Below are 25,900 nucleotides of genomic sequence, written 5' to 3'. Positions count from 1 at the left end.
TGTGTAACTGGCCCTGTGCGTGGAACTGGGAGCAACCTTGGAAAACGAATTCTAAAGACTGCCTGCAGATCTTATGGTACATAAAAATGCCTAAAGCAGCTCAAAGTTCTTCAAGAAAATTCATTGGGCCACTGTGCAAACTTAAAATTCTGACAAGATCAGATTTTTGATCTGTAAGTCCATCTGGAAAGGATAAATATTGCCAAATCCTCACAAACATAATCAAAACACCCAGGTTGGAACAGTGAATGTCTGTATCTACAAAGCTCAGAAGTATTATTCAGCGGACAATCAAAAGCAAGAATAACAAACCATATAATTTTGCTTTTAGCCCTGTTAACCTGTTTTTGATAGTCGGATGGGCGAAGACCAAAAAATGAATCCCAATTTGAAAATTAGTCTCACAATACATTTTCTTGAATTGAATAACTGTGTAACATGTCAGAAGGTTTATGAACATCATTAAGTAAACTACCTCTGCACAATCTCACATTTTAGTACCAATATTCTGACACTTCTATAGCTAACTATACACACTTTTATATAGTTAATTTGACTATAGAATGTATAGGTTTGAGCTCTTTTGCAAAATGGTTTAGCTCAAGGCATAAAATAGTTCCAAGGCAAAGGGTTCTGTCAAATAAGAATATTTGTACAAATGTAAAATTGGTGCCATAATGATCAGAAGCCACAAACAAGAGATATTTTCCACTAGCTGTCAAAGAGAATGTAACTTTAAAGTATACACTTTTTAGATTGGCCACTAGATAGTCAATTAATCTAAAACCGATAAACCTCGTAGCAGTCACATATCCATCCTACAGAGGGCAGGCAGTACATTACAATGAGAGTTTCCAGTTCTTACTTTTAAAAAGAGACTATCAGGACAAATATTATATGTTTATTTTTGTTGCCATTTTTTAAAACATCTCTGTTACTAGTAATATTTTAGGTCACAGGAAATGGAAACGTGGAAACGAATGTATTTCCATCATTTTTCTTGTTTATTTACTATTTGCATGTAATTCAAATGGAACAGTGAAACAATCTAATTTCACTTCCTGCTTTTCGTGTGATAACACTATTTGGGTTCATAACTCTGCAACATGGTGTTTAAATATGTTTTTTAAAAAATTATTTTTTTTACAAATGCTTTTAATTTTACAGACACATTTACATAAGAACTGCCATACTAGGTCAGGCCAATTGTCCATCTAGCTCAGTCTCCTGTCTTTCGACTGTGGCCAATACGAAATATTTCAAAGGCAATGAACAGAATAGGGCAATTATTATTTCTATTCACTTTATGTTTTATAAAAACATTTTTAAAAACAGATCCTAACTGTTGAGTCTAAACAAACTGGCAACATCTTCCATATATTTTTACAATATCTTTATGTTTCAAACTATTGCATTAATTTTATTTTGACGCATATCATGTAAATGCTTTTTTAAAGCTAACTAAAGAGGGAGAATTCCAAAAAAGGCATTGAAGACAACAAAGAGAAACTGTCAATCAACATATATATACAGGTTTGGGAACAGTATATATCACCACACAGACACACAGGAATGCTCCTCTTTGACGACTAAGCAGTCTAACAAAAGCTCAAGACAATATGCCATGTCTGAACTTGATATTGTTGTTTCAGTGCATCTATTGCTATCATGCAAAACTGACTCCAGGGAAAAGGTAACTCCCAGTGCAAAAAGGAAGTATTTAAGTTTATATTTCCATATAGTTCCATGTGAAATTGTGGAATTATCTTCTATGAGAGGGATAACATCTCTTGGATATTGCTAGAAGTAGGTCAGCATCTAAGACTTAATCATTTTGCAGAATGCCCACAAGCCAATTGACAAGAGAACAATCATCATATTTCAATCAGATGCAAGTCAATTTCCAAGAAGAGTACACTAAAATTTCCTAAACATTTGCATCTCACTTCCTGTCAGCAAATTTCACATTGATGGCGTCTCCAGGAGTCAAAAGTCCATGGGTTTTGGCCTTAACTGGTTTAGTTTTGGGAGAAATTTTGATCTCAAAATTTTGAAGCAGCTGGAAAGAGACATATGTTGATATTAGACAGCTTATAAATTGACAAATACAAACTTATAATTCTAGAAACAGAAAACCAGTAATACTCCTTAGAGTTCATCACTACCACTAATGTTGCTGTCAGTTCCAGTGAACCTGCTTAACATGATTTCTCTGTGGGGAAAATGAAACAGCTCCAGGATGAAGACCATGGTTGACAGCTATGCTCCTCTGGCACGATGGAACTTTCTACAATAAGAGAAAAGCTTGTCTGTGCAGGAGACGGAGCTTTTTCGGTGGCTGGCCTAAAACTGTGGAAAAAACTCCCACAGGAACTAAGGACTCTCTATGTGCAAGGCATGTATGTCTGACCTTGCCGTCATGAACAAATATATAGTGTGTGTATATAATGAAAAATATTCCAAAACAAAATACTCCACTGCACACACTTCTCCACCTGGGCAGAGGATGGAACAACAGAACATGACAGATGTTAGTCACATTCCTTAATGCAAGTGCTCTGATAATAAAGTGATGAGCATGATACAAGAACCTATATTGAACAGAATAACAATAACAGTCTGTCATTCAATCAAGGTGATTCTGCTGATATTAGACCATTGCACTGATGCCCATGATACATCCACCAAAGCAGCATGAGAACCAGCACATGGGAGAGACAGCAACTTCTTTGAAATGCTACGGTGCATTACACAAATGACTGTGGAGCACATCCAAGTAGATCAGTTCTGACTGTGAAGTCATGGTAAATAAATAAATAAATAAATAAATAAATAAATAAATAAATAAAATTGCAAACTCATGTGGTTTGATTGCTCAATCTGATCCAAATCTTTTGGGGGATTCTTGGAGATGCATACATACAGTAGGAATTGATAGGAAAGCCTTCTCTACCTCAGGATGTAATACAAAATAATCTATATAAAACAGCAAAAAAGAATACATGCAGAAGCCTGAAAAAGAAGACACAGGGATCAGAGAAAACATGGAGACGGTGAATGTTTGATTTGAATGTTGGTTAGTATGGTCTGCCTCAGTCTCAGGATTACAAACCTTCTTCACTTTCTGGTAAATGCTCCACTGTTCTCAATACAACAATGTTTTAATCAAAATCCTATAACTGAGTAAAGAACCATCCTGCCATATGCCAAGCGAGCCTTTCATTTAAAGGTTGCAATTGACTTATGAAAATCCTTTTACACTAAAGTAATTTATTTCCTTAGTAATCTTACATTGGATGGATTTTGCTTGTACTACAACTGGGATTTACAATGTTTATTTCTGTAATGTAGATTTTTATTGACATGCTTAATTCTAAGAACATGTGTATTCTGAATGAAAAAGAATGCAGGATCGCGGCCTAGTCAACATTCTTTAAACAAAGCTTTTCTTAAATAAAAAGATGTCCAGAGGCAGTTTGCATATTAAAGAGCTGATACTAATATATTTTTATCTCTTTATAACACTGTCACAGATTCCTCACCTGAATCAGTGCAAGGTGAATTTCCAGTTCTGCAATTCTTTTTCCTATACAACTGCGAATGCCATAACCAAATGGAATGGAACCAAAGTTGTCCACTCTGTCCGTATTGTCTTTCCTCAGCCAGCGCTCAGGTCGGAAATCATTTGCCATTGGGAAATTCTCTTCCTCATACGATGTAGCATAATGACAGAGTGCTAACTGGGTCTGAGAAAACAAATGATATTTTATTTGTAATTAATGCTGATACATGTAGCAATAATAATAATAATAATTCAGTTATAATTTGTATAACATGAAATATGATGGATAAAAAGATGATGTAGAAATTACATATCTGAGTTTTCACAAAGAGCAGTATCTCAAAATTAGATCTCCTTCTCATTGGCTCAAATTAGATCATCTTCAAAAACTTTTAGGCTCAGTAAAAGATTCCTCATGAGCTTGTATAAAAAGAAAATACACAAGGGAATGTAATATAATAAACCCTTTTATGTCTGTTTTTCTGCTATATGTATTGCCTAACACAATCAAAGGAAAAGAGGAAGAGATGGTTACTCACCCTGTGCAGTAAATGAGGTTCTTGGAGAGGTGTGTCTCTATGGGTGCTCCATTGTAGGGGCGGCAGCACCCCCTGCACCTGGGATGGGAGATCTTCACCAGCAGTGCCCGTCAGACCGCGCGTACGCACCTCCCCTCTCTCGCACTGTGTGCGGGACGCATATAGAGTGCTGTGCGGTCCAACCACCCCCAGTTCCTTCTCTGCTGCAGAGCTTATATTTTCGTCTCTGAAGCAGAGGGGAGGTGGGTGGGTAGTGGAGCACCCACAGGGACACACATCTCGAAGAACCTCAGTTACTGCACAGGGCAAGTAACCTTTTCTTCTTTGAGTGACGTCCCTATGGGTGCTCCAGTGTAGGTGACTATAAAGCAGTGACCCTAGTTGGAAGGCTGGGGCTTCAGAGCAACATGTACTGTCGAGGATAGGACAGCATGTCCAAGGAGAGTATCCATTGCAGCATTGTGCAAAAGTGCCAGGCAAAAGTGCTTGTTGGTGCCCATGTGGCAGCCTTACAAATGTCATCAATGGGGACATTATTAAGAAAGGCAAGCGAGGTAGATAATGATCGTGTCGAATGTGTTCTGACTGAGACAGGAGGTTGTCTATCGCGGAGTTAATAAAATAAATGCATACAAATGTGCATACATTTAGAGAGGCATTGTTTTGATATAGCAGTGCCTCTGGATCTTTTGGTGGTGGATTGGAATAATCATGGCGATTTCCGGAAGCATTTAGTCCTGTCCAAGTAGAAGGCTCATGCGCACCTCACGTCTAGGGTTTGTAGAGCTGCCTCCTATTGATTACTGTGAGGCTTTCAGAAGAAGCAAAGGAGGTGTACTGGTTGATTGAGATGAAAAGATGTTGGGACCTTAGGTAAGAATCTTGGGTGTGGGCGTAGTTTAATTTTGTCTTTACAGTAACACTGTGTATGGTGGACATACCACGAGGGCTGTGAATTTGCCCACCTGCCTAGCAGAGATGATGGCAAAAAGAAAGGCCATTTTCCTTGATAGGTGTATGTAAGAACAGGTTGCCATTGGTTCAAACGGGGGCCTAGTGGGAGAACAGACGACTAGGCTGGGGCCAGGCTGGGGTCAAGTCTTGTATATGGCAAATACCCATCAACAAGCGCTTCATGAGCAGGTGTGTGAAGACGGAGTGTCCGACAATGGGGGAGGGAAAGGTAGTGATTGCCGCCAAGTGTACCCTAATAGAGCTATTGGCCAATCCTGGCTGTTTAAAGGGGAGGGTGTGTAGTGGGTCAGTGGCCCCACTTTGGCAGAAGAGGAGTTAAAGCAGGCTGGAGGGCGCCTGTGCAGAACCCGGCCAATCAGAGAAGGGCAGAAAGGCAGCCAGTCAGGGCCAGGCTGGGCCCTATATAAAGGCTGCAAAGAATAAGTGGCAATGGCGAGTGTGCTGCGTCAACCTGACGTGAGCTACATCAGCAGTGAAATCTAGTCCATTTTTGAATGTAAGTGTGTCTGGTTGTGTCACGCCTGCTATTCAAAAGTATCTGTTTGATTTAGTCTGAGCAGGCTATTTCTGGACCACAGAGGAGCCAGGCTTTAAGGTGGAGCATCTGCGGATTGGGATGGAGAATGCATCCTGTGTCCTGTGAGAGGATCCACGGTTTTAGGTGGAGACAGATCGGTCAGCATACCATCACACGTAGAAGGTAAGTATACCAGACCTGTTGTGGCCATGTTGTAGTTATTAGTATGACATGAGCTCGGTACGCCTGTATTTTGAGAAGTACTCGGAATAGGAGGAAGGGAGGGAAGGCATAAAGGAGTGGTGTATCCCAGGTTACGAAGAACAAGTGTCCCAGCAATCCGCGCCCCAGTCCTGCTCCGGAACAGAATTGAGGGCAGTGGGCACTGTGTTGAGTGCCAAAGAGATCTATGATGGGACAGCCCCAGTGGTTGAATATGGGTTGAAGTGCTCGCATATCCAGCTCCCACTCATGATCGTGCAAGACCATCCTGCTCAATGTGTCTGCGGTTGTGTTCTGGGAGGTGCGTGGTTGAAATGGAGATGTTATTCTGGATACACCAGTTCCACAATTTGATTGCCTCTGAGCATAAAGAGTGGAACCTCGCTCCACCCTGCCTGTTGATGTAATACATGCAGGCAAGATTGTCCGTCATCACTCTTATGATATGATGTTTGAGAAGAGGTAGGAAATGTCAGTAGGCATTGCGAACTCCTCGTAGCTTTAGGAGATTGATGTGTAAGGTAGATTCGGTGGACAACAATCTGCCCTGCACCGAGTATTCGTATAGATGCACTCCTCAACTGATTTGGGAGGCATTGGCGTTTAGTATCCTAGTTGGCGATGGTTGTAGGAAAGGAACTCCGACAAAGACATTGCTGGGCTGTGTCCACCACAGTGGTGAGTCCTTGACTTGCCTCGGCATGGATAAAAGTTTGTGAATGCTGTGTTTGTGGGGGAGGTATTCGATACAGAGCCATGCTTGAAGAAATCGCATGTGTAGTCTTTTGTGCCTGACCACAAACATGGTCACTGCCATGTGGCCTAGAAACTGGAGGCACATTTGTGCAGAGATGTGGGGGCAGACCCGTGCGATACCAGATCCGTTATAGCCGAGAATCTGTGAGGCGGTAGGAAGGTTCTGGCATGTATGGCATCCAACTGTGCACTGATGAATTCCAGCTGTTGTACTGGCATTAGAATGGACTTTTCTAGGTTCACGACGAGGCCTACCTTCGTGAACAGGTCCATTGTTATATGGACAGCTCAGAGTGTTGATTTCAGAAGGGGCCTTGAGGAGACAGTCATCTGAGTATGGAAAAATGACGATTTCTTGTTTCCTTAGGAAGGCCACGACTACTGCAAGGACCTTGGAGAACACCTGAGGTGCCATGGAGTCTGAAGGGCAGTACTTTGTACTGGCTGGCGCCCACGACGAACTGGAGGAATCGTCTGTGGGCAGAATGTATGGAAATATAGAAGTATGCATCTTGGAGGTTGAAGGCTGAAAACCAGTCCCTCTGTTCCAGTGCTGGGATAACAGTGGAGAGGGTAACCATCTTGAAACATTGCAGCTTGAAGAATTGTTTCGATTGCGAAGGTCCATGATGGGGCCAGCAGCCTTCTTCTGAATCAAAAAATAGTGGTAGTAGAAACCTTGTCACATGTGCTGGGAAGGGACATGGCTCCCAGAAGATGACTTATTTCTCCCCATAGAATGGACTCATGAGAGGGGTCCCTGAAGAAGGACAGGGAGAGGGAATGGCAGGGTGGGATAGATAGGAAGGGGATGGAGTATCCTTCCTTGAATATCTCTAGAACCCACTTGTCCAAGGTGATGAGACTCCAAGATGGGGAAAATGGAGCTAGTTGGTCACCAAATTGTTGGAACATCAGAGAGGGTGGGGATGACTGGAACAAGAGAATGTTTCTAGGGGCCTCAACCACAACTTCAAAATTGTTGCTTTAGTGCTAGTGCATGAGAGGTAGCTCCTTGAGGAGTGGGCTGTCTACGTTTAATCGACAACTAATTAATTGTCAACGGCATTGGGTTAAGAGGTGTTGAGAGGTGCATTGTTGAGTTCGGGATCACCGGGGGCAGTTGATACTTCCCTGAGCATCCCTTTGGTGCTGGCATGTATATCCTGAGAGAACAAAGTGTAGCTCAAGAATCTTTAAGGGAGTGCAGAGAGTTATCTGTGCACTCTGAGAATAGTTCCTGGCCTTGGAATGGTAAGTCCTCTACTGCTGTTTGTACCTCCTTAGGAAAGCCCGAGAGGTGGAGCCATGATGCACACCTCATGACCACAGCAGTTGCGATGGATTGAGCAGCGGTGTCTGCAGGATCTAGCGAGGTTTGTAGGGCTGTACAGGCTAGGAGGTGTCCCTCCAATATTAAGGACTGGAATGGCTCCTTTTTGGTCTCTGGTAGATCGTGACAGAATTCCTCCAATTTGGAGTAGTTCAGATCATTATACTTGGCCATGAGAGCTTCATAATTTGACATCCTAAATCGTAGCGTGGAGAGTATGCCTTGTGTCCAAATAGGTCCAGGCGTTTCCAAGCTCTTCTGGATGACTAGATCGAGGTTGGTACTGATGGCTTCTCTCCTGCACCGCATTGACCACCAAAGCATTTGCGGTGGGGAGCGAAAAGAAAAATTCAGCATCCTTCATCAGAACATAACATTTTCTGTCCGCGTGTTTGCAGGTCAGAGGGATGGAAGCTGGGGTCCGCCATAGAACCTTTGCAGGTTCGAGAAGAGCTTCACTGATCAGTAGTGTGATCTCTGAGGAAGAGGATGTGTGGAGAATGTCCAGCAGTTTATGCTGCTGGTCTTTGACTTCCTCCAATGATATCTGGAGGGAATCCACAATCCTATGGAATAGATCTTGAAAGTGCCTGAAGTCATCGGCAGATTTAGGGGGTGGTGGCATAATCACCTTGTCAGGTGAGAAGGAGGAAAAATTTAAAGTTGTGGGAGCCTCCTCTTCCTGCTCTTTCTCCTGTTCTTCCTCCCTGGTACTGGTGGTGGTTCTACTTCCTGAGGACGAGAGACTGATGGAGAAGGGAGAGGTGTAGGTCTCCAACTTTGCTCTCTGGGAGGGTTCCTGAATTGTGCCCTGTAGCCCAAGGGTCCCAATATGGCCAGTTTGGTGGGAGTGGCACATGTGGCTGCATCCACAGTGGTCCCTGCAGGATTGGGGGCCAGAGTGAGGATAAGCCAGCGCAAATTGCCCAGAAGTCGAGGGAACAATGGAGCCCTTGTCCTCCTCCTCCTCTTCCTCCCTGGGGAAGGAGGTGCTGTCCTCGGCAAAGAGAGGAAGGAATGTTGTGAATCCAGAGAGGAAGGCAGAAGTGGGGGGAGATCCCGTCAAAGAAGTGAAGACTCGGGAGTGTCAGATATCAGCAGGTCTTTAGAGTATCTGAAGTCTTGTGGAGGGGAAAGGAGCATCATTGGTGCCTTTGTAATACACAGTGCCAAAGAGAGGGTGTATGTCCCTGAAATTTTAGAAGATGGCTCCAGAGATTTAGCCGATGACTTGACCAGTGCCAAAGACTTGACCGGTGCTTAAGATTTCAGTGTCAATGATTCGGTTGGTGTCAGTGACTTGGCCGGTGCCAATGATTTTAATGGTGCCGAGGACTTACTCGGTGCCAACAGCTTTATCAGTGCCAGAAACAGTGTCGGTGCATAGCTCCAGCAAGCGGGCTGCCTCAGTCCCCAGAGCTGGGAAATGGCATCGAGGTCTGAAGGTCTGGCCAGATAGGGTCTTTAAACCATTTCTTTGAGCCTGTACCAGAGGTACTCAGACAAGCCCTGGAGCTATGTCCCCTGTCGGATGAGGCTGAGGCTACCAACCTAGCCAGGGACAGCGTTCTGGCAGGCTGCACCTCGGAATGTGAGGAGGAGGAAGCCCGTTTCTGATCATCTGCACAATCACAGGATGACTTTCTCTTCACAGGGCATGGATAATAGGGGTCAGCAGATGACCTGGCAGAGCGTGAGGGCCTCTCTGGAGAAGAGTCTGGACCCGGGTCCGATGCTGGATGTAGCAATCTCTCCATGAGGAAAAGTTTCAATCTAATGTCCCTGTCCTTTCTGGCGCTGGGTTTCAGGCGAGACAGTGTCTCCAGACAGCAGATACGCTGCGGGTGGCTGTCCATTATCGAGAAGGCAGCCCCACACGAAATGCACTCTTAAACTCGGGAGAGCCAGGCATAAGGGTGAAGGGAAAAGGCTTCGCAGTCGGGAAAGGTGGGAAGTGAGAAAAACAGAAACCTAAACTATGAGAACTGTAAAGATTAAGTTAAAACAAAACAGAACAAAATTTTGTAGATAGAAGGAGAAAGAAGAAGAGGAGGAAAATACTAACTACATTATCAGGTAAGGCACTCTCTATGAGGGAATAGGAGAAGCGGGATCTGCTAGTGGATTCCGTCCCAGACCAAAGGTGGTAGAGCAGGAAGTGCTGGTGGTCAGACAGCACAGCTCTACATATACGTCCTGCGCACAGCACAAAAGAGGGGAGCTGCACATGTGCAGTCCGACGGGCACTGCTGGTGAAAACCTCTGATCCCAGCCGCAGGGGGCGCTGCCACACCTACATTGGAACACCCACAAGGACATCACTTGAAGAAGAACTGCATTTATAAAAAAAGAAATTGGAGACTAGATTTTGTTCTCAACTACTTTGGTGTAAATCCTGCATATCTTCACTGATTTCAACAGATTAACTCTGAATTTACACCAGTGTAACAGTGGAATTTGGCCTTAGGAGGTGACACAACAAGAGATAGCATGGCAAAGAACATACATCACAATTTATAATATAAAAACAGAAATGAACAGAAGCCACATGTGTACATCTAAGTGCAGAATTTAGCCATAAGGGTTGACACAACAGGCAGTTGCATCACTCTTTCGAAACATTCTGATCTATTTTGCAAACATATATCAGAATTAAACCAGTGGTTTCAAACACATGACTCATGAGCCAAACCCACTCCCAGTGTGATGCATTTTTGTGGCCCACATGCCATACTCAGATTCTGCAAAATCTAAGCTTTCATTTTTAAAAAAATTAAATTTTTAACCTCATGATTGTGAAAATAACTTTCCAAACACGAACCAGGTGTAAATCAATGCAATTCTTGAGTCTGCAGACATTGTGAAACAATAACTTTGAGGGATGTGGGTTCCCCAGCTCCCTCGTTAACTCATGGGTTAACATTAAAGTCTATTTACGACATTGTAACGGTCAGCATTAAGTATTTAACTGGTGATTATTTTAGAGCAGATGGGATGGGGAAGGCATAGGTACAAAACTGGGAATTGTGTCAGGAAGAGAAATACAAGATGGAGACGGGAGGAGACAGACACAAAGGCTCATATCCACAAAGGGGACTGGACCATGGGTCTCCCACCTGCCAGGTGGATGCTCAGCACACCAGGCTATAAAATTATTCTCACTCTCTTTGGCACGCTGACGAACTATTTATTTAAAGCACAACAGCTTGAACAGGAGGGATTGAGGGAGCCCCATGTCAAAATAACCCATAACTCAGTGGTTAGAGCACTGTCCTGAGGGGGGGGAGAACCTTTCCCACCTCCTTTCTCTGTATCAGACAGACGGGGGAATTGAAAGTGGGTCTCCCATATCCCAAGTAAGTACTCTAACCATTGGGTTATAAGGTTGGCACCACTCTCTCCTCCTCTTCCGCCAGTTGTTTGTGTGGAGTGAGACAGATGCCTAACTCAGGACTTGTCTACACTGGCACTTTACAGCGCTGCAACTTTCTCACTCAGGGGTGTGAAAAAACACAACCCTGAGCACTGCAAGTTTCAGCGCAGTAAAGTGCCCGTATAGACAGTACACGAGCGCTGATAGCTATTCCCCTTGTGAAGGTATTTTTTTTATAGCACTGGGAGAGCTCTCTCCCAGCGCTATGCTGTGACTACTCAAGCCATGTTAAAGCGCTGCCATGGTGCTAGTGAAGACATGCCCTCATTCTCACAATAAATGACTAAGGCCTGACTGCAGCAGAACAATTCCTGGTTGTGGATCACTAGCAGAGATAGGTGCCTCCCTGCAGCCCAGATTTAGGTGCCTACCTCCTAGAAATGGATGGAACTTAGGACATACCACTCTTGTCAGAATTTCCCATTGGCTAGCTTAGGCTAGCTCCTTGCCTAGTGTGCTGGCTTTTGTAGATTGTATTCTTAGACACCTATCTCTCCCCATTCATTGTATAGGGAGCCTAGGTGATATGGATCTCCTTATTCCGATGATTTTCCAGGTAACACCTAAATCCCTTTGTGGATTCAGGCCAAGACAGTGGAAAAGTAGAGAAAAAGAAATGAGAATGTAGAAGAAAGGAAAACAGAGATCAGAAATAATGGCAGTACTAAAGGTGATCATTTAACCAAGAGAGATGCTGTATGCAATAGATAAATAATAAATAATGTTAAGAACACAAAGGTCTGTTTCTTTACACTAAGGCCCTTTTACTTTGCTCTGACAATGTAAAAGGATTTTAGAGTAGGAGCAAATTACACTTACATCCATTTAAAAGGCCACTTAACTCTTCTATAGCAATGTCAGGGAGCCTTAACGTAAATGAGAATCAGGCCTTCTAAGTTTACTTACTTTATAAAAGCATATTCTACCCTTCATCTTGTGTAAGTCTCCAAATGGTATCAATGAGAGTTCCACTGTGAACTGAGAGTAGTTTGTAGTCCTAATTTTATACCTTGGCTATGACCATAATTAAAACAAAAATTCATCTCTCCCAACAGAATGAGTTTGATACCCCAAATTACACTAATTTACAAAAATAATAAAATGTGTGCTCTAGTTTGAAATCTAATCATAGCAACCTAATACAAATTTATCAACAGCCCTCTTTGTTTCTAAAAGTAAAGCCAAAACTGAAAGACTCATCAGAGGGTGAGAACCAGTCCTTCTAATAAGGAAAACACTCACATTTCCATCAGGATTTAGGTAAAAAACATAGTCAGTGATAAAATTATTTTTTTTCACATAAATGAACACTATTATAAATTCCTCTTTCCTGTGCTTCCATCTTTGGTGATATCTTGCAAAGTCACACAAGTGTACTTCTGTCTTAATGGAAGACTTTACATACATAAAGACATAAATCTGTCAGTACTGGTCTAGGTATATTTATCCTGCCTCAGCATGGTAGAGATATCCCTATAGGAGATTGGACCAGGGATAGAAGATGACCTTTTGAAGTCCTTTCCAGTCCAACATTTCTATGATTCTATGATGAAAATCTGTTCCTCTCCCTCCATAAGGCCATCACACAACTCACCCCTTTAGGTATCAAGTATCCTCCAACAACCAAGTCTTCTTGTGTCACTCTACCATTTCCTGGCAATACTGGGAATAACCTACAGACAAATGTTAATGAGGGATTCAGCATCTATAATTTATAAAATTTACAAAGGTTTACAAAAGATCCAGTTTAGCTACCACATTAACATACACTCAGAGTGAAAAGAACTGTAGCAAGTATGGATTCTCTTGGGGACCAAAAGAGTGTGGGGTGCCATGGTCTGTCTATTGGTCTCTATAAGACTAGTTGCTAGTATCTCTTTAGTTCTAATTTTGGCTCTGCCAGAGAAATAATAAGAGACAAGATGGGTGAGGTAATATCTTTTATTGGACTAAAGTACCTTTTCCGGACCTGAAGAAGAGTTCTGCGTAAGCTTGAAAGCTTGTCTTTTTCACCAACAGAAGCTGGTCCAATAAAAGATATCACCTCACCCACCTTGTCTCGCTAATATTCTGGGACCAACACAGTTACAACAACATTGCAAACAAAAGTGAAATAATGGGTAGCCTTAACATGATAAATTAATCTCAATGCCTCAGTTTCTCCATCTGTGAAATAGGGATAATGATACTTCTGTCATTTTACTTCCATGAGCATAGGTACTGCTCCTGGCTAGCAGAGCTAGCCACCCCTAAAAGGGAGAAGTAGGCTATGTGTCCATGGCCTCAAGAATGGTAGCAGTGGGCACACTCTCCCTGTACTCCCTGAGGCACAACTTCTCCTGAACTCCTGCTGAGGTGGTATGGTTTCACAGTCCCTCACAGTGATCAGTGCTCTAACGGCACAGTAAAGCTCTTAATTATCTATTACAGGAACATTGTGAGCATTAATTAGTTAATATTTATACAGCACTTAGAAAACATAAAGTATTATATAGGTGCTATGTATGATATTAAATTGCTCAGAATGCACTGAGTATACTGGTGATACAATGAATAAAAGTAATAGCAGCCACCACCACCAACAGCAGAAACTGAAAACATATTTTAGCTTGGACACAAGAGTCACTATAACCAGAAAGAAACTGGCAGACAACTGCATGTTGATAATTAAAAGTTTCACTTACCTCAGGGTTTCTTTGAGCAGGCCTCTAATCAGTGGCAATTTGGGGACATCATCTGAAGTGGGAACTTGATCTTTTCCCAGATTATTGACTATCTCTTCATACACAGATTGCTGAACTTCAGGATGCTTTGCCAACAAGTAAGTTGTCCAGGACAAAGTGAAGGAAGTCTAAGAAAGAAATCGCCAACATCATCAGGAAAAAGAAAAAAATAATGAAAGTAACTACAAATATTTAATTCAATGCCAGGAAAAACAAGCAGTTTTCAACTAAGGATTCACTATGTACACACACAGTTATAAAACAAAAGGATATGAGTAACATCTGGGTTTCAGGGCATGGAATCCGTCTACCTCATCCTCTACCTCAGCCCTTTTCCACCTGGAAAAACACACCAGAACTACCCCTCCTCCATATTTCTACAAGTGAAAGATCAAAAAGCAACAAGAAAAGTAAACTACAAAATGATATATGTAATACAAAAGCTATAAACATGAATGGATGAAATTAATAGCTAGTTCTCAAATACTGCTGTGCCTTTCCTCCCAACAAAAATATTCTGCAGGAAACAGAATGATAGAATGCTATGCAGACCATTTCCACCCGCTGTAAGCATATTGCATTCTCCTCACAGAATCCTAGTAATGATAACATTGATATTACCATTTCTAGAATTATATCTCATCATTTAGTTAGTGATGCTGTAACATAATATGCATTTTTCAGCAGTTGGAAACTACTAATATGACATAATTCTACCTCCTATGGAAAGTTTTCCTATCAATGCTTAAGGGGAGTGTGTGTATAAATCAGAGTTTAAAACAACCCAGCATAATTCACCTTTTTACTCTCTTCATGAATAAGCTGTTTCCATTAAAATGACATATTCAAAGAAAACAAATCACACATTTATGATACTAATGATCATGAAAGACTGTACAGAATTACAGGTTTCAGAATTAGGCATTTAAGGAGACACTGGCATATTAAAAATCATAAATCCCAAATGTGGCTTGCCCTGCATAAGCGCACAAAGGCAGGGATAGGACACAAGAACAGGAGCCATGTCCCCATCCTTCTCTACACCAGCTAAATGACTGAAGTTGGTGCAGGTGCATGTGTGTGTCGGAGACCACATGTTACCACATCCAAAAAGAAGGTACAGCAGCCTCTTTTGAATCTGCTTCCCTCAGAACTCCTCTCCACAGACAGAATACCTCCAAGACTGACTGATTCCAGTGTCCCTTGGCAAGCATGGCAGTTTACTTTTTTATAAATAACATCTTCGATTACTAAAAGTGAAAGAAGATTTAATCTCTAATTTATTTTTCACCATTGAAAAATAATGTGGTTTGAGTTTGCATTTTTCTCAGTTTATATAATGAAAACAGATTATTCAGTTTCATTTTTGTATAGTTAGTTACCAATCAATTTTACTTTCAGGTTTTCATGCACTACAACAATGTTGGAATTTTTGGGTTGCCAACAATATACTGGTAAAAACAAATTTATGGAAATATTTCTGTTGGTATAACTTTACAAAATTGGAATCAGAGAGCAAGTTTGACATGACAGTGACCTTTTCAGTTTGTGTTTATTTGCAAAAATAGGACACAATGCTGAAAATCCTGTCCCCAAATGTGTCTACTCTGCAATGTAAGCCCAGGGTTAGTAGAACATGAGTTAGCAGACCATGGGTTTGTTTACCTAGGGCTTGAGCATCTACACTCATTTGTAACCCCAAGTTAGGAATTGTTGAAACCTGGGTCTCAATCTGGGGCTCCAGCGTCTACACTGCATTCTGTGAGCCCAAGACCAATCACACATATCCCTGACTTCCTTGCACCCTCCCAAAAAGTGAACACTCTGCCCTTTGTTCATAGTGCAGTGTGGGAAAACTTGACCAGCCACCAGAAGACTGTTCAATGGGCAAAAAGTTGGCTGGTGGGATAGCGTAATACTTTTTGTGGACTCCCTGTGCATAAATTTAGTGGGGCTGCATCTACACTGCAAAACAATAGGGCTTGAACCATCGGACCCAGCTTGACTCAGGCTCGGACCCTCCACCCCTGGGCAGGTGACCCTGGGTCAGAGCCCTGGGTTAGTGCGATTTGTGTGTAGATGGAAGGGAGATTAGGCTTGAGCCAGAGTTCAAACCCTGGGCTTACATTTCAGGGTAGAAATAGCCCAAGAATCCTCTTTTTAGCCTTCTGTCCCTATAACATCCTTCACTACAGCTCAGTTCTGGGCTGCTCCTCTCTGAAGAGGCTGACAGTTGTGCCAAACTGCACACAAGAGTTATTGTGATATAAACAGTGTCTCCTCTCAGGTTCCCAGGTCCTTCACATCCTCTTCAAAACTGGCTCTGTGCTACAACAGCCAAAATGCTTGGAAGCCAAATAACAGCTTTAGAAATTTATTCAAAACCTTTAATAATCCTTGTGAGCTCTTTCAGTTTCCATCATGTAACAAAACCTGAAATGCCAGCATTGGGGAAACAGGGCTCCCTCCATTTCTATCATGTACCAGAAGGGGGGAAGCCAGAAGCACATGTTTCTCATAAAGTAATCATTGTCAGTTGAGAAAGCTGTATAAATGCAAACACAGACTCTGTTGTCATGAACTAGTACACTGCCCTTTTGGTTTAATGAAAACTCTCTTCGCCTAAAAGTGGAAAATTAGGGCTTTGAAGGGCTGGAAAACTAATGGGATGAATAAATTGTGTTTTATTTAAATAAACAATAAAAAGCTCACCAAGCTCATAAGCCTCTGGAAAACTTAACCAACGGAGTAATTCTAATACAGAAATAAGCCCTTACATATGCTTTTTGTTCAGAGGCTAATAAAGTTTCTTTTTTTCCCAACCATCCCTCCAGACCGCTCTCACACCCAGAGAAAGCTGAATCCAATTAGCAACAAATGAGCTGGATTTTTATTTCAAGCTTACTGGCAAACAAGCTTGTACAGGGTTATAGATCTTCATCAAACCCTTCTAGGCTTGATCCAAAAAGCTTAATTACAATCTCCAGCACATGGCTCATTTATATCTCTGTGGATGAACCCAGTCCTAGAATGCAATTCTCAGCTGTGCTGAGCCCATGCTGTGGGGCAGGGAAGGCGGAGGTGGCTCTAAAACCACCTTTATGCCACCCCAATCTCTAATCCACAGGGATGTTCTAACATGGACTGTCAAGAATGGTTCCTTAGGCATTATGTGTATCATACTCTAGCCTCGCCGCCTCCCACCCCCAACCAGGCTCCATCATGCCCCGCCCCTGCCTTCGAATGCCCCCACCACACCCCATCATGCCCCCTATACCAGCAGGGCTGACAGAAAAACAGCACAGATTTCAGGCTTCCTCCATGCTTGTGACTTCACATCATCCCCATACGGCTGGTCTAAGATCCCCTTGATATCAGTCTAGTGGTACAAAGGGACTTTAACAGAGGCCACGTATCTTATCTATAATGTCTCTCAATGATTAATTGTACATATATCAAAATCCATTAGCAAGTTCTAAATATACCTATTTTTTTAAAGAGAGACCCTCAATAGAGTTGCCTATTTCCGTTTTTCTGAAGGGCCATTAAATATTTATTCCATCCCCAAACTAGAAAAGGGAATTTAAGAAAAACTAACAAATACATATATTTCTATTAGACTGTGAAGTAGTGTCCTATAGGAAATGGTGGAAGCCCCATCACTTACAAAGTTCAAAATCAAATTGCACTGTAGAGAGTATATTTTGGCTTCAGTGGATGGACTATATGAACTAGTACGTATTTTCCATTACTACTATGATTCCATGATTCATACATGCAATTTATGATGCACAAAAACGCTTACATAGCACTGGCGCTAGGTTGCAAATGGAGTGGATTTATACAGCAATAAAATTGTCCAAACAGAAAATGATATAATAATCTTACTGTGTCCACTCCTGCCAGAAGCATTTCAGTCATATTAGCATAGATCTCTTCCACAGTAAGCTCTTTATTCATTAGGAGATAGGTGAGTAGCCCACCTTTTACTTCTTCTCCTTGGTCCAATTGGGACTGAATAGCCTTTATCTTGTTGTCAACGTGGATTTGACCTTTTAAATGACAAAAAAAAGAAAATTTAAAAAATCCCCTAATCATTGTTCAGCCCTTCTTTTCTTTCCTCCCTTCTTTCCGATTTATACTTCGGTGATTACAAACATGGCACCTCCAGTGTAGAGGTGGGTGATGCTAAAGAAGAGGTCATACCACAATGCTTAAACCACCTCACAGATTGGTCAGATGCTGACCTCATAGAAAAAAGAACCATAATTGGCATATTCTTGCATGAAGACCACACAGACAAACACATACACAAACAAACAGGTGACCTTGGTAAAGCACATAATCTCCACCTATATTTTAATTCCTTTTTCACAGCAAGTGCTACTGCAAAAAAGAAACAATGTGACAAAGAAACCTGAAAACAAAGAGATTGGAGTCTGTTGTTGTTCAGTTGCTGTTAATATTAATCAGAGGTCTGCAGGGGAAGGGCTTGTTTGTTTGTTTTTGGAGGTGGGTGTTCCATAAGGGGAAATGGTAGAAGCCCCATCAAATGCATTCTTTAAAGCAATCAAAAATGTATTATAGGGAATAATTTTATATGCGTAGGGGTATGGACTTGATTTCCTGATAGATCTTGCACATCTTTAATTTTAGCCCTGGGGAAATTTTGCGGGAACTACCCCCCTCGCAGAATGCCTGTGCTTCCCTGCAGAAAACGTCAGGGGAAGCAAAGAGAAGCCTCACGGGCAGTGGGATGACCATGAGTGCAGTTGGGGGAGGGTTTCCCCCACCCAAACAGAGGTGAGGCATGGGGGAAGCACACAGGGTTACATGCCACTGCCCTCCGCCCCTCATTTCTGCAACCACAGAGCTGCCCAGCTGAAGTAGGGGGATGAGATGGGGAAGAACGGGGATAGGGGAATTGCAAGGGGAAGCAGGAGCCCGGCATGTGGCGTCCCCTTGGCTGCATCTGGGGCTTCCCTGTTAAGCAGGCCCATGGAACCCTTACCCTGAAAAGCCCTAGCCCCCTCTACCTCGACCTCTCTGCTGAGCCCCTCACACCCAGACCCCCACTACACTGAGCCCCAACCAGCTGCACCTGGATCCCCCTCATCAAACCCCACTCCCCCAGTAACTGGACCCTCCCACTAAGCTCCCCACACTAAGACCCCCTCCATCAAGCCCCATCTCCCCATACCCAGACCCCCCCCTCCGAGCCCCCTACATTCAGAATTTTAAAATATTATTTTAAATACATTTTATTTTTTTGGTGCATAATTTTTAATTTTTTTGTGCATAATTCGCTCAGGAGTAATTACTATAGGTCAATACAGCTCCAGCCATATGACAGATTTATATCGTTAGTAATCTGAAAGAACCTCAAAACTTCTCTCAAAAAGTATACATTTGGGGGAATGTAGAAAAAGAAGATTCTGCTACAATATGAATGAAGTAATATGCAGATGTTTCCTAGCACCACTTCTGCAGGGTAAAAAGATTAGAGGGTTTTTGATACCCCCAAATTTTAAATGAGAAATATGAAAACAGGACTCCACTTCCTCAGCGTGATTATAGGCCACTGAAATGCTTATAAATAGAATGTTTCAAACCATATGCCATACTTTCCCTTACTTTTCTTTCCTCATTTTTTTAAGTAGTAGGTATGTTTGCATGAAATACACTCAGTATTTCTTAAGAGTTTATCAGCTGATTCCTCATTTTGTTCACAATCAGTTGAAGAGATGATGGTTTTGTTACAGAGCTCCTGTTCCAAAACTCACTGAAGTCAATGGGGAAAAAGCTTCCATTAAATTGAATAGGTTTTGGACAAGTGATGATTCTGACTTCAAGTGAGGAACAAGCAACAGAACAGATTAAAATAAATAATGAACTGGTAATGTAAAATAAGGGACTTACTAGACCATATTGGCAAAATTGTTTCCAAATGGAATATTTTTCAAACTTTTCTGTAAGAACATAAGAAGGCCATATTGGGTCAGACCAATGGTGTATCTAGCCCAATATCCTGTCTTCCAAAAGTGGCCAATACCAGATGCTTCCAAGGGAATGGACAGAACAGGATAATCATCAAGGGATCCATCTGCTGCATCGAGTCCCAGCATCTGGCAGTCAGAGGCTTAGGGACATCCAGAGTGTACAGTTGCATCTCTGCCCACTTTGTCTAATAGCCTTGATGGACCTATCCTCCATGAACTTATTTAATTCTTTTTTGAACTCAGTTATACTTTTGGCCTTCACAACATCTCCTGGCAATCAGTACTACAGGTTGACTGTGCGTTGTGTGAAAAAGTACTTCCTTTTGTTTGTTTTAAATCTTCAGCCTATTAATTTCATTGGTGACCCCTGATTCTTGTGTTATGTGAAGGAGTAAATAACACTTCCTTATTCGTGATTTTATAGACCTCTATCATATCCGCACTTAGTCATTTCTTTTCCAAGCTGAAAAGTCCATGTCTTTAAATCTCTCCTCATATGGAAGCTGTTCCATACCCTTAATCATTTTTGTTTCCCTTCTCTGTATCTTTTCCATTTCTAATGTCTTTCTTGAGATGGGTTGACCAGAACTGCACACAGTATTCAAGATGTGGGCGTACCATTGATTTATATAGTGGCATTATGATATTTACTGTCTTATTATCTATCCCTTTCCTAATGGTTCCTAACATTTTGTTAGCTTTTTTGACCCCCAGTGCACATTCAGTGGATGTTTTCAAAGAACTATCCGTGATGACTCCCAGATCTCTTTCTTGAATGATAACAGCTAATTTAGACCCCATCATTTTGTATGGATAGCTGGAAATATGTTTTCCAATATGGATTACTTTGCATTTATCAACATTGAATTTCATCTGCGATTTTGCAGTGCAGTCACCCAGTTTTGTGAGATCCCTTTGTAACTCTTTGCAGTCAATTTTGGACTTAACTATCTTGAGTAATTTTGTATCATCTGTAAACTTTGCCATCTCACTGGCAAATTGTGGGGTCAGCGACAAGGGACTGGTTAGGGATTATGACAGATATCCATTCCTCTCGCCAGAGTGTTTCTGCCCTAACATCCTGGCGTGGAAAATGAGACCATAAAGGGCGACGTGATGACAAACATGCAGCTGGTGGTTTAAAAAGGTCATTGTGCAGCAGCAGGCTTGAATCATAGAATCATAGAATCATAGAATATCAGGGTTGGAAGGGACCCCAGAAGGTCATCTAGTCCAACCCCCTGCTCGAAGCAGGACCAATTCCCAGTTAAATCATCCCAGCCAGGGCTTTGTCAAGCCTGACCTTAAAAACCTCTAAGGAAGGAGATTCTACCACCTCCCTAGGTAACGCATTCCACTGTTTCACCACCCTCTTAGTGAAAAAGTTTTTCCTAATATCCAATCTAAACCTCCCCCATTGCAACTTGAGACCATTACTCCTCGTTCTGTCATCTGCTACCATTGAGAACAGTCTAGAGCCATCCTCTTTGGAACCCCCTTTCAGGTAGTTGAAAGCAGCTATCAAATCCCCCCTCATTCTTCTCTTCTGCAGACTAAACAATCCCAGCTCCCTCAGCCTCTCCTCATAAGTCATGTGCTCTAGACCCCTAATCATTTTTGTTGCCCTTCGCTGGACTCTCTCCAATTTATCCACATCCTTCTTGTAGTGTGGGGCCCAAAACTGGACACAGTACTCCAGATGAGGCCTCACCAGTGTCGAATAGAGGGGAACGATCACGTCCCTCGATCTGCTCGCTATGCCCCTACTTATACATCCCAAAATGCCATTGGCCTTCTTGGCAACAAGGGCACACTGCTGACTCATATCCAGCTTCTCGTCCACTGTCACCCCTAGGTCCTTTTCCGCAGAACTGCTACCTAGCCATTCGGTCCCTAGTCTGTAGCGATGCATTGGATTCTTCCATCCTAAGTGTAGGACCCTGCACTTATCCTTATTGAACCTCATCAGATTTCTTTTGGCCCAAACCTCCAATTTGTCTAGGTCCTTCTGTATCCTATCCCTCCCCTCCAGCGTATCTACCACTCCTCCCAGTTTAGTATCATCCGCAATTGGCGCGTACTTTCTCCAGTAACTTGCCAGTGGCAACCTCTCATCTGATATGAGGCGGAGCAATATTGCTCAGAACTGGAAGCCATGGGAGTGGGGTCAGACGCAGGGTGCCGGAGATGATATGCATGGTGGCATGTAACTGCGGATCCACCAGTTTGGTGTGTGACGATCGACTCCAAACTGGTGTGCAGTACTCCACCACCGAATAGGAGGTGGCAAGGGCTGATATCCACAAAGTTGGAGCATAAGCACCCCATGATGAACCTGCCAGTTTGCTAAGAAGATTGTTGTGCGTCTTAACTGTAGCTGCTGTCTTCTTCAGGTGGGCATGGTAACTCAGTGTGCAGTCTAAGGTCACACCTAGATAGACCAGTTCTACTTCATGCTTCACCTTCTGACCATTCAGATAAACATTCAGTGTTCGGGTTGTGCTGGTGTGGTGAAGATGGAACAAACTGGAGACTGTTTTTATGACACTTGGCTGGAGGCACCCAGTCTTACAGTAGCTAACTTTATCATATCCCAGTTTAAGGTGGCATCAAGCTCGTGAAATGTCCAGGCTTGGGTACCGCAACAGATGTCATCTGCGTAAATGAACTTTCATGACTCCATTGTTGGCAGGTCATTGATGTAAAAGTTGAACAGAGTTGGAAAAAGCACACAGACCTGGGGTAACGCATTGTTGTCTCTGGGGATATAAGGAGGTTGACACCGACGGTGAACAACGTGCAAACTGGGCATCTCGAAACAACCTTGCCCTTCTCCATGATGTTAAGCAGTGAGGCACGTTCCATTCTTCTAGATGGGATCATGACTACTCTCCTGACTTGTGCTCGGTCAGTTCAGTTCATGGTCATCCTCAGCCAGCAACATGCCAAGTCTTGGATAACTTTCCACGCAGCCAACACAGACCGTCGCTGATCCATATCAGGCTACAGATCACAGTTGTCAAGAGTCCCAAAAAGAAGTGGTGGAGATTCTGAAAGGCCGACAGGGAAAAATACAGGGAAGCACTGGAGAAGAGTGTAGTGACAATACCAGCCAAGCATATCTCGGTAAATGAGACCTACCGTCACTTCTGTGGTGCTATCCCGTGCGATTGCCGCCCTGTCTACATCCCCTCTCTCGACGAAGAGTGCGCTGCCTTGCTCGAGCAGTATGAGGCATCTGGTGACCCAGATGTTGCTGACCATCTGATCGAATCGTTGGACTCTGTTCGCCGAGCCAGATGGGAGGAGACAACCAACAGGATGAGCTTTACCCGCTCCAGCTGCAAGTGTTAGAGTCTGCTCTGAAGCCTTGGAGCAGGGCAGCAGCCACCTGCACTCTGCCGACCCCCAGTGACACCCAACCAGGTAGCTGGACACCTACTTAAAGTGGCCAGAGCACCTTTGGAGAAACAGGTGTGAAGACAAGTGAGGAACAAATGGCGTATGTTTAAACGTGTACACCAGATCAGAAGCTGCCCAGAACCATTCACTGTAACCAAGCTGGAACAGACACTGGGTAGCATCAAGTGTGGAACAGCTGCGGGCTATGACAACATATCTCCAGAATTCCTGAAAAACCTTGGCCCCCGTGCTCAGCTTTGGCTTGTGAAATGCAACAGGTGAACAAGACAGACAAACAAGGTGGATGGGTAAATGGGATAACAAAACAAATAAGCTTTAGCAAAAAAGCAGATGTCCGAATATCTTTAACCTCTAGATAATAAGCATGATTTCACAGAAACATAGAAGATAGAGATGGAAAAGATCTGTTGGGCCGCACAGTCCACCACTTGGCCAATAAAGGATTGTTTCCTAGAATACTTTCCTAGTGTTCTGTTCAGTCTAATTCCAATTGTCCCAATCAGTGCAGCTTCCACCATGCCTCTTAAAAGATTACCGCACCACATTCTAGTAGGTCTCGTTGTCAAGTTCTTTCTGCTATGTAGCCCAAATGTTCATCTAGTTTCTCTAAATAATCCTTTAATATTTCACACTGTAGTTTATTCCTACTTTCTTCCTCTTCCCCAGTTTCTTACTATAATTTTAGGGTACAAATGCAACAAGCTCTATTCAAATACAGTGACAGCAGCTACAGAGACAAAGTTGAACTTTTCTATTATTAAATCTTACTGAATTTGAAGAGTCCATCCCAGGATCTGCAGAACTCTCTCCAAGGTTTTGGAATAAATGGACGAAGCCATTTGGGAATTGCCCCTGCATACATAGTTGTCTTAAACATGCTAAACATCAATTCCAGAGCCTCAATGTATTCCACAGTCTTCTCTGGGATGTTGTTTTCCAGGCAGCCCAATCGGGATTCATACAGAATAGTTGCCACACCTGAAAAGGAGAAAAGTCACAGAATTTACAGTCCCTTCATTCTTTTTATTTTCTTTGAGTTATTTATGGTACAGAATTAAAAGGTAAAGGAACAGAACCAAGTCTGCAAAAACATGCTTAATTAGTTTGACTAGCACTTACTGGAGATGGTTTAGGGATAATACAGTCCCTTATAAAACAGAGGGTAGACTAAATGACCTCCTTATGTGTCCTTTCTATGATAAAGGAGATGTTAAAGTTATTTCTTTTATCTCCTTTTACCTCTTCATGGGCCACCTTGAAGAATTATTTCTGGACAAATGACCTATGAAACCAATGATATACCTGAGATACATCGATGATATATTCATTCTCTGGACAAACAACTTAAACTCCCTTATAGACTTCCACCACAACTTCAGCAATCACCACCTATCCATTAAACTCTCTCTGGAACATTCCCATACGAGCAACAATTTCCTGCATACCACAATCAGCTTCAACAATGGAATCCTACAGACAACTATATACAAGAAACCCACGGATTACCACACCTACCTTCATAGATCCAGTAACCACCCCAAACACACCAAGAAATCTGTTACTTACAACCAGGCACTCATATATCACAGAATATGCTCTGAGGAGAAAGTCCAGGACACTCAAAACTGCCTTCACCAAACAAGGACACTCCACCAGAAAAGAAGATTGTATCATAGAACAGGCCACCCAAATACCCTGAGAGAACCTGTTTCAATACAGAAATAAAACCACCTCTGACACACACCCCTACTTGTCACTAGCGCCCCACATTGGAACTCATACGGGGTGTCATCAAAGAACTACAACCCGTACTCAATGGGGACCCCCATCCTGAAAGAAATCTTTTCTGAACCCCCTCTCCTGGCCTTCCAACAATCCCACAACCTCTCCAAGCTCATCATCAGAAGCAAGCTTCTCACAGGCCAGGGACACACCACTTCAAAGCAGTACCAGATCCTGCCCGAACAACAGATACAAAACCTGCAGATATACCTCCACTGCTACAATGATTGACATCCCTGACACACACCTTTCAAGATCCATGGGTCCTACTCATGCCTACAACAATATGTGGTGTACTTCATCCAGTGCACTCAATGCCCCAACAGAACCTATGTGGGTGAAACCAGAGAATCGTTACACTCTCCAATGAACTCACACAGGAAAATGATAAAAGACAAAAACACCCTATCACCTGTGGGTGAACACTTTTCACAAAGCAATCACTCTATACCTAACCTATCAGTCTTCAACCTCAAAGGGAACCTGCACAACATTTCAAAAGATGAGCCTGGGAGCTTAAATTCATAACTTTGCTAGACACTAAAAATCATGGATTGAATTGAGACACAGGATTTATGGCTTATTACAACAATCTATAACCCCTAACAATGCCTCCTTAGTTGCTTCCCCCCACCA

General features: G+C 42.6%; 1 protein-coding gene across 1 annotated transcript in view; it reads right to left on the bottom strand.

Moving 5' to 3' along the window:
* Positions 1–566: 566 nt before the first annotated feature.
* The window catches only part of LOC102940478 (cytochrome P450 27C1), a 42,110-nt gene continuing 16,776 nt past the window's right edge, over positions 567–25,900 (bottom strand). The window contains exons 4-9 of the mRNA XM_007069442.4: positions 24,251–24,460; positions 17,949–18,112; positions 14,022–14,188; positions 12,932–13,010; positions 3,543–3,746; positions 567–2,059 (exon numbers count right to left, since the gene is read on the bottom strand). Coding sequence (XP_007069504.3) covers positions 1,943–2,059; positions 3,543–3,746; positions 12,932–13,010; positions 14,022–14,188; positions 17,949–18,112; positions 24,251–24,460 — 941 coding nt within the window. The 3' untranslated portion in view covers positions 567–1,942. The remainder of the gene's footprint in view (positions 2,060–3,542; positions 3,747–12,931; positions 13,011–14,021; positions 14,189–17,948; positions 18,113–24,250; positions 24,461–25,900) is intronic.

The sequence above is a fragment of the Chelonia mydas genome, chromosome 11 (genome assembly GCF_015237465.2).
Source record: "Chelonia mydas isolate rCheMyd1 chromosome 11, rCheMyd1.pri.v2, whole genome shotgun sequence".
Classification (NCBI taxonomy): Eukaryota; Metazoa; Chordata; order Testudines; family Cheloniidae; genus Chelonia; species Chelonia mydas.
This window is presented reverse-complemented; position numbering and strand designations above follow the sequence as displayed.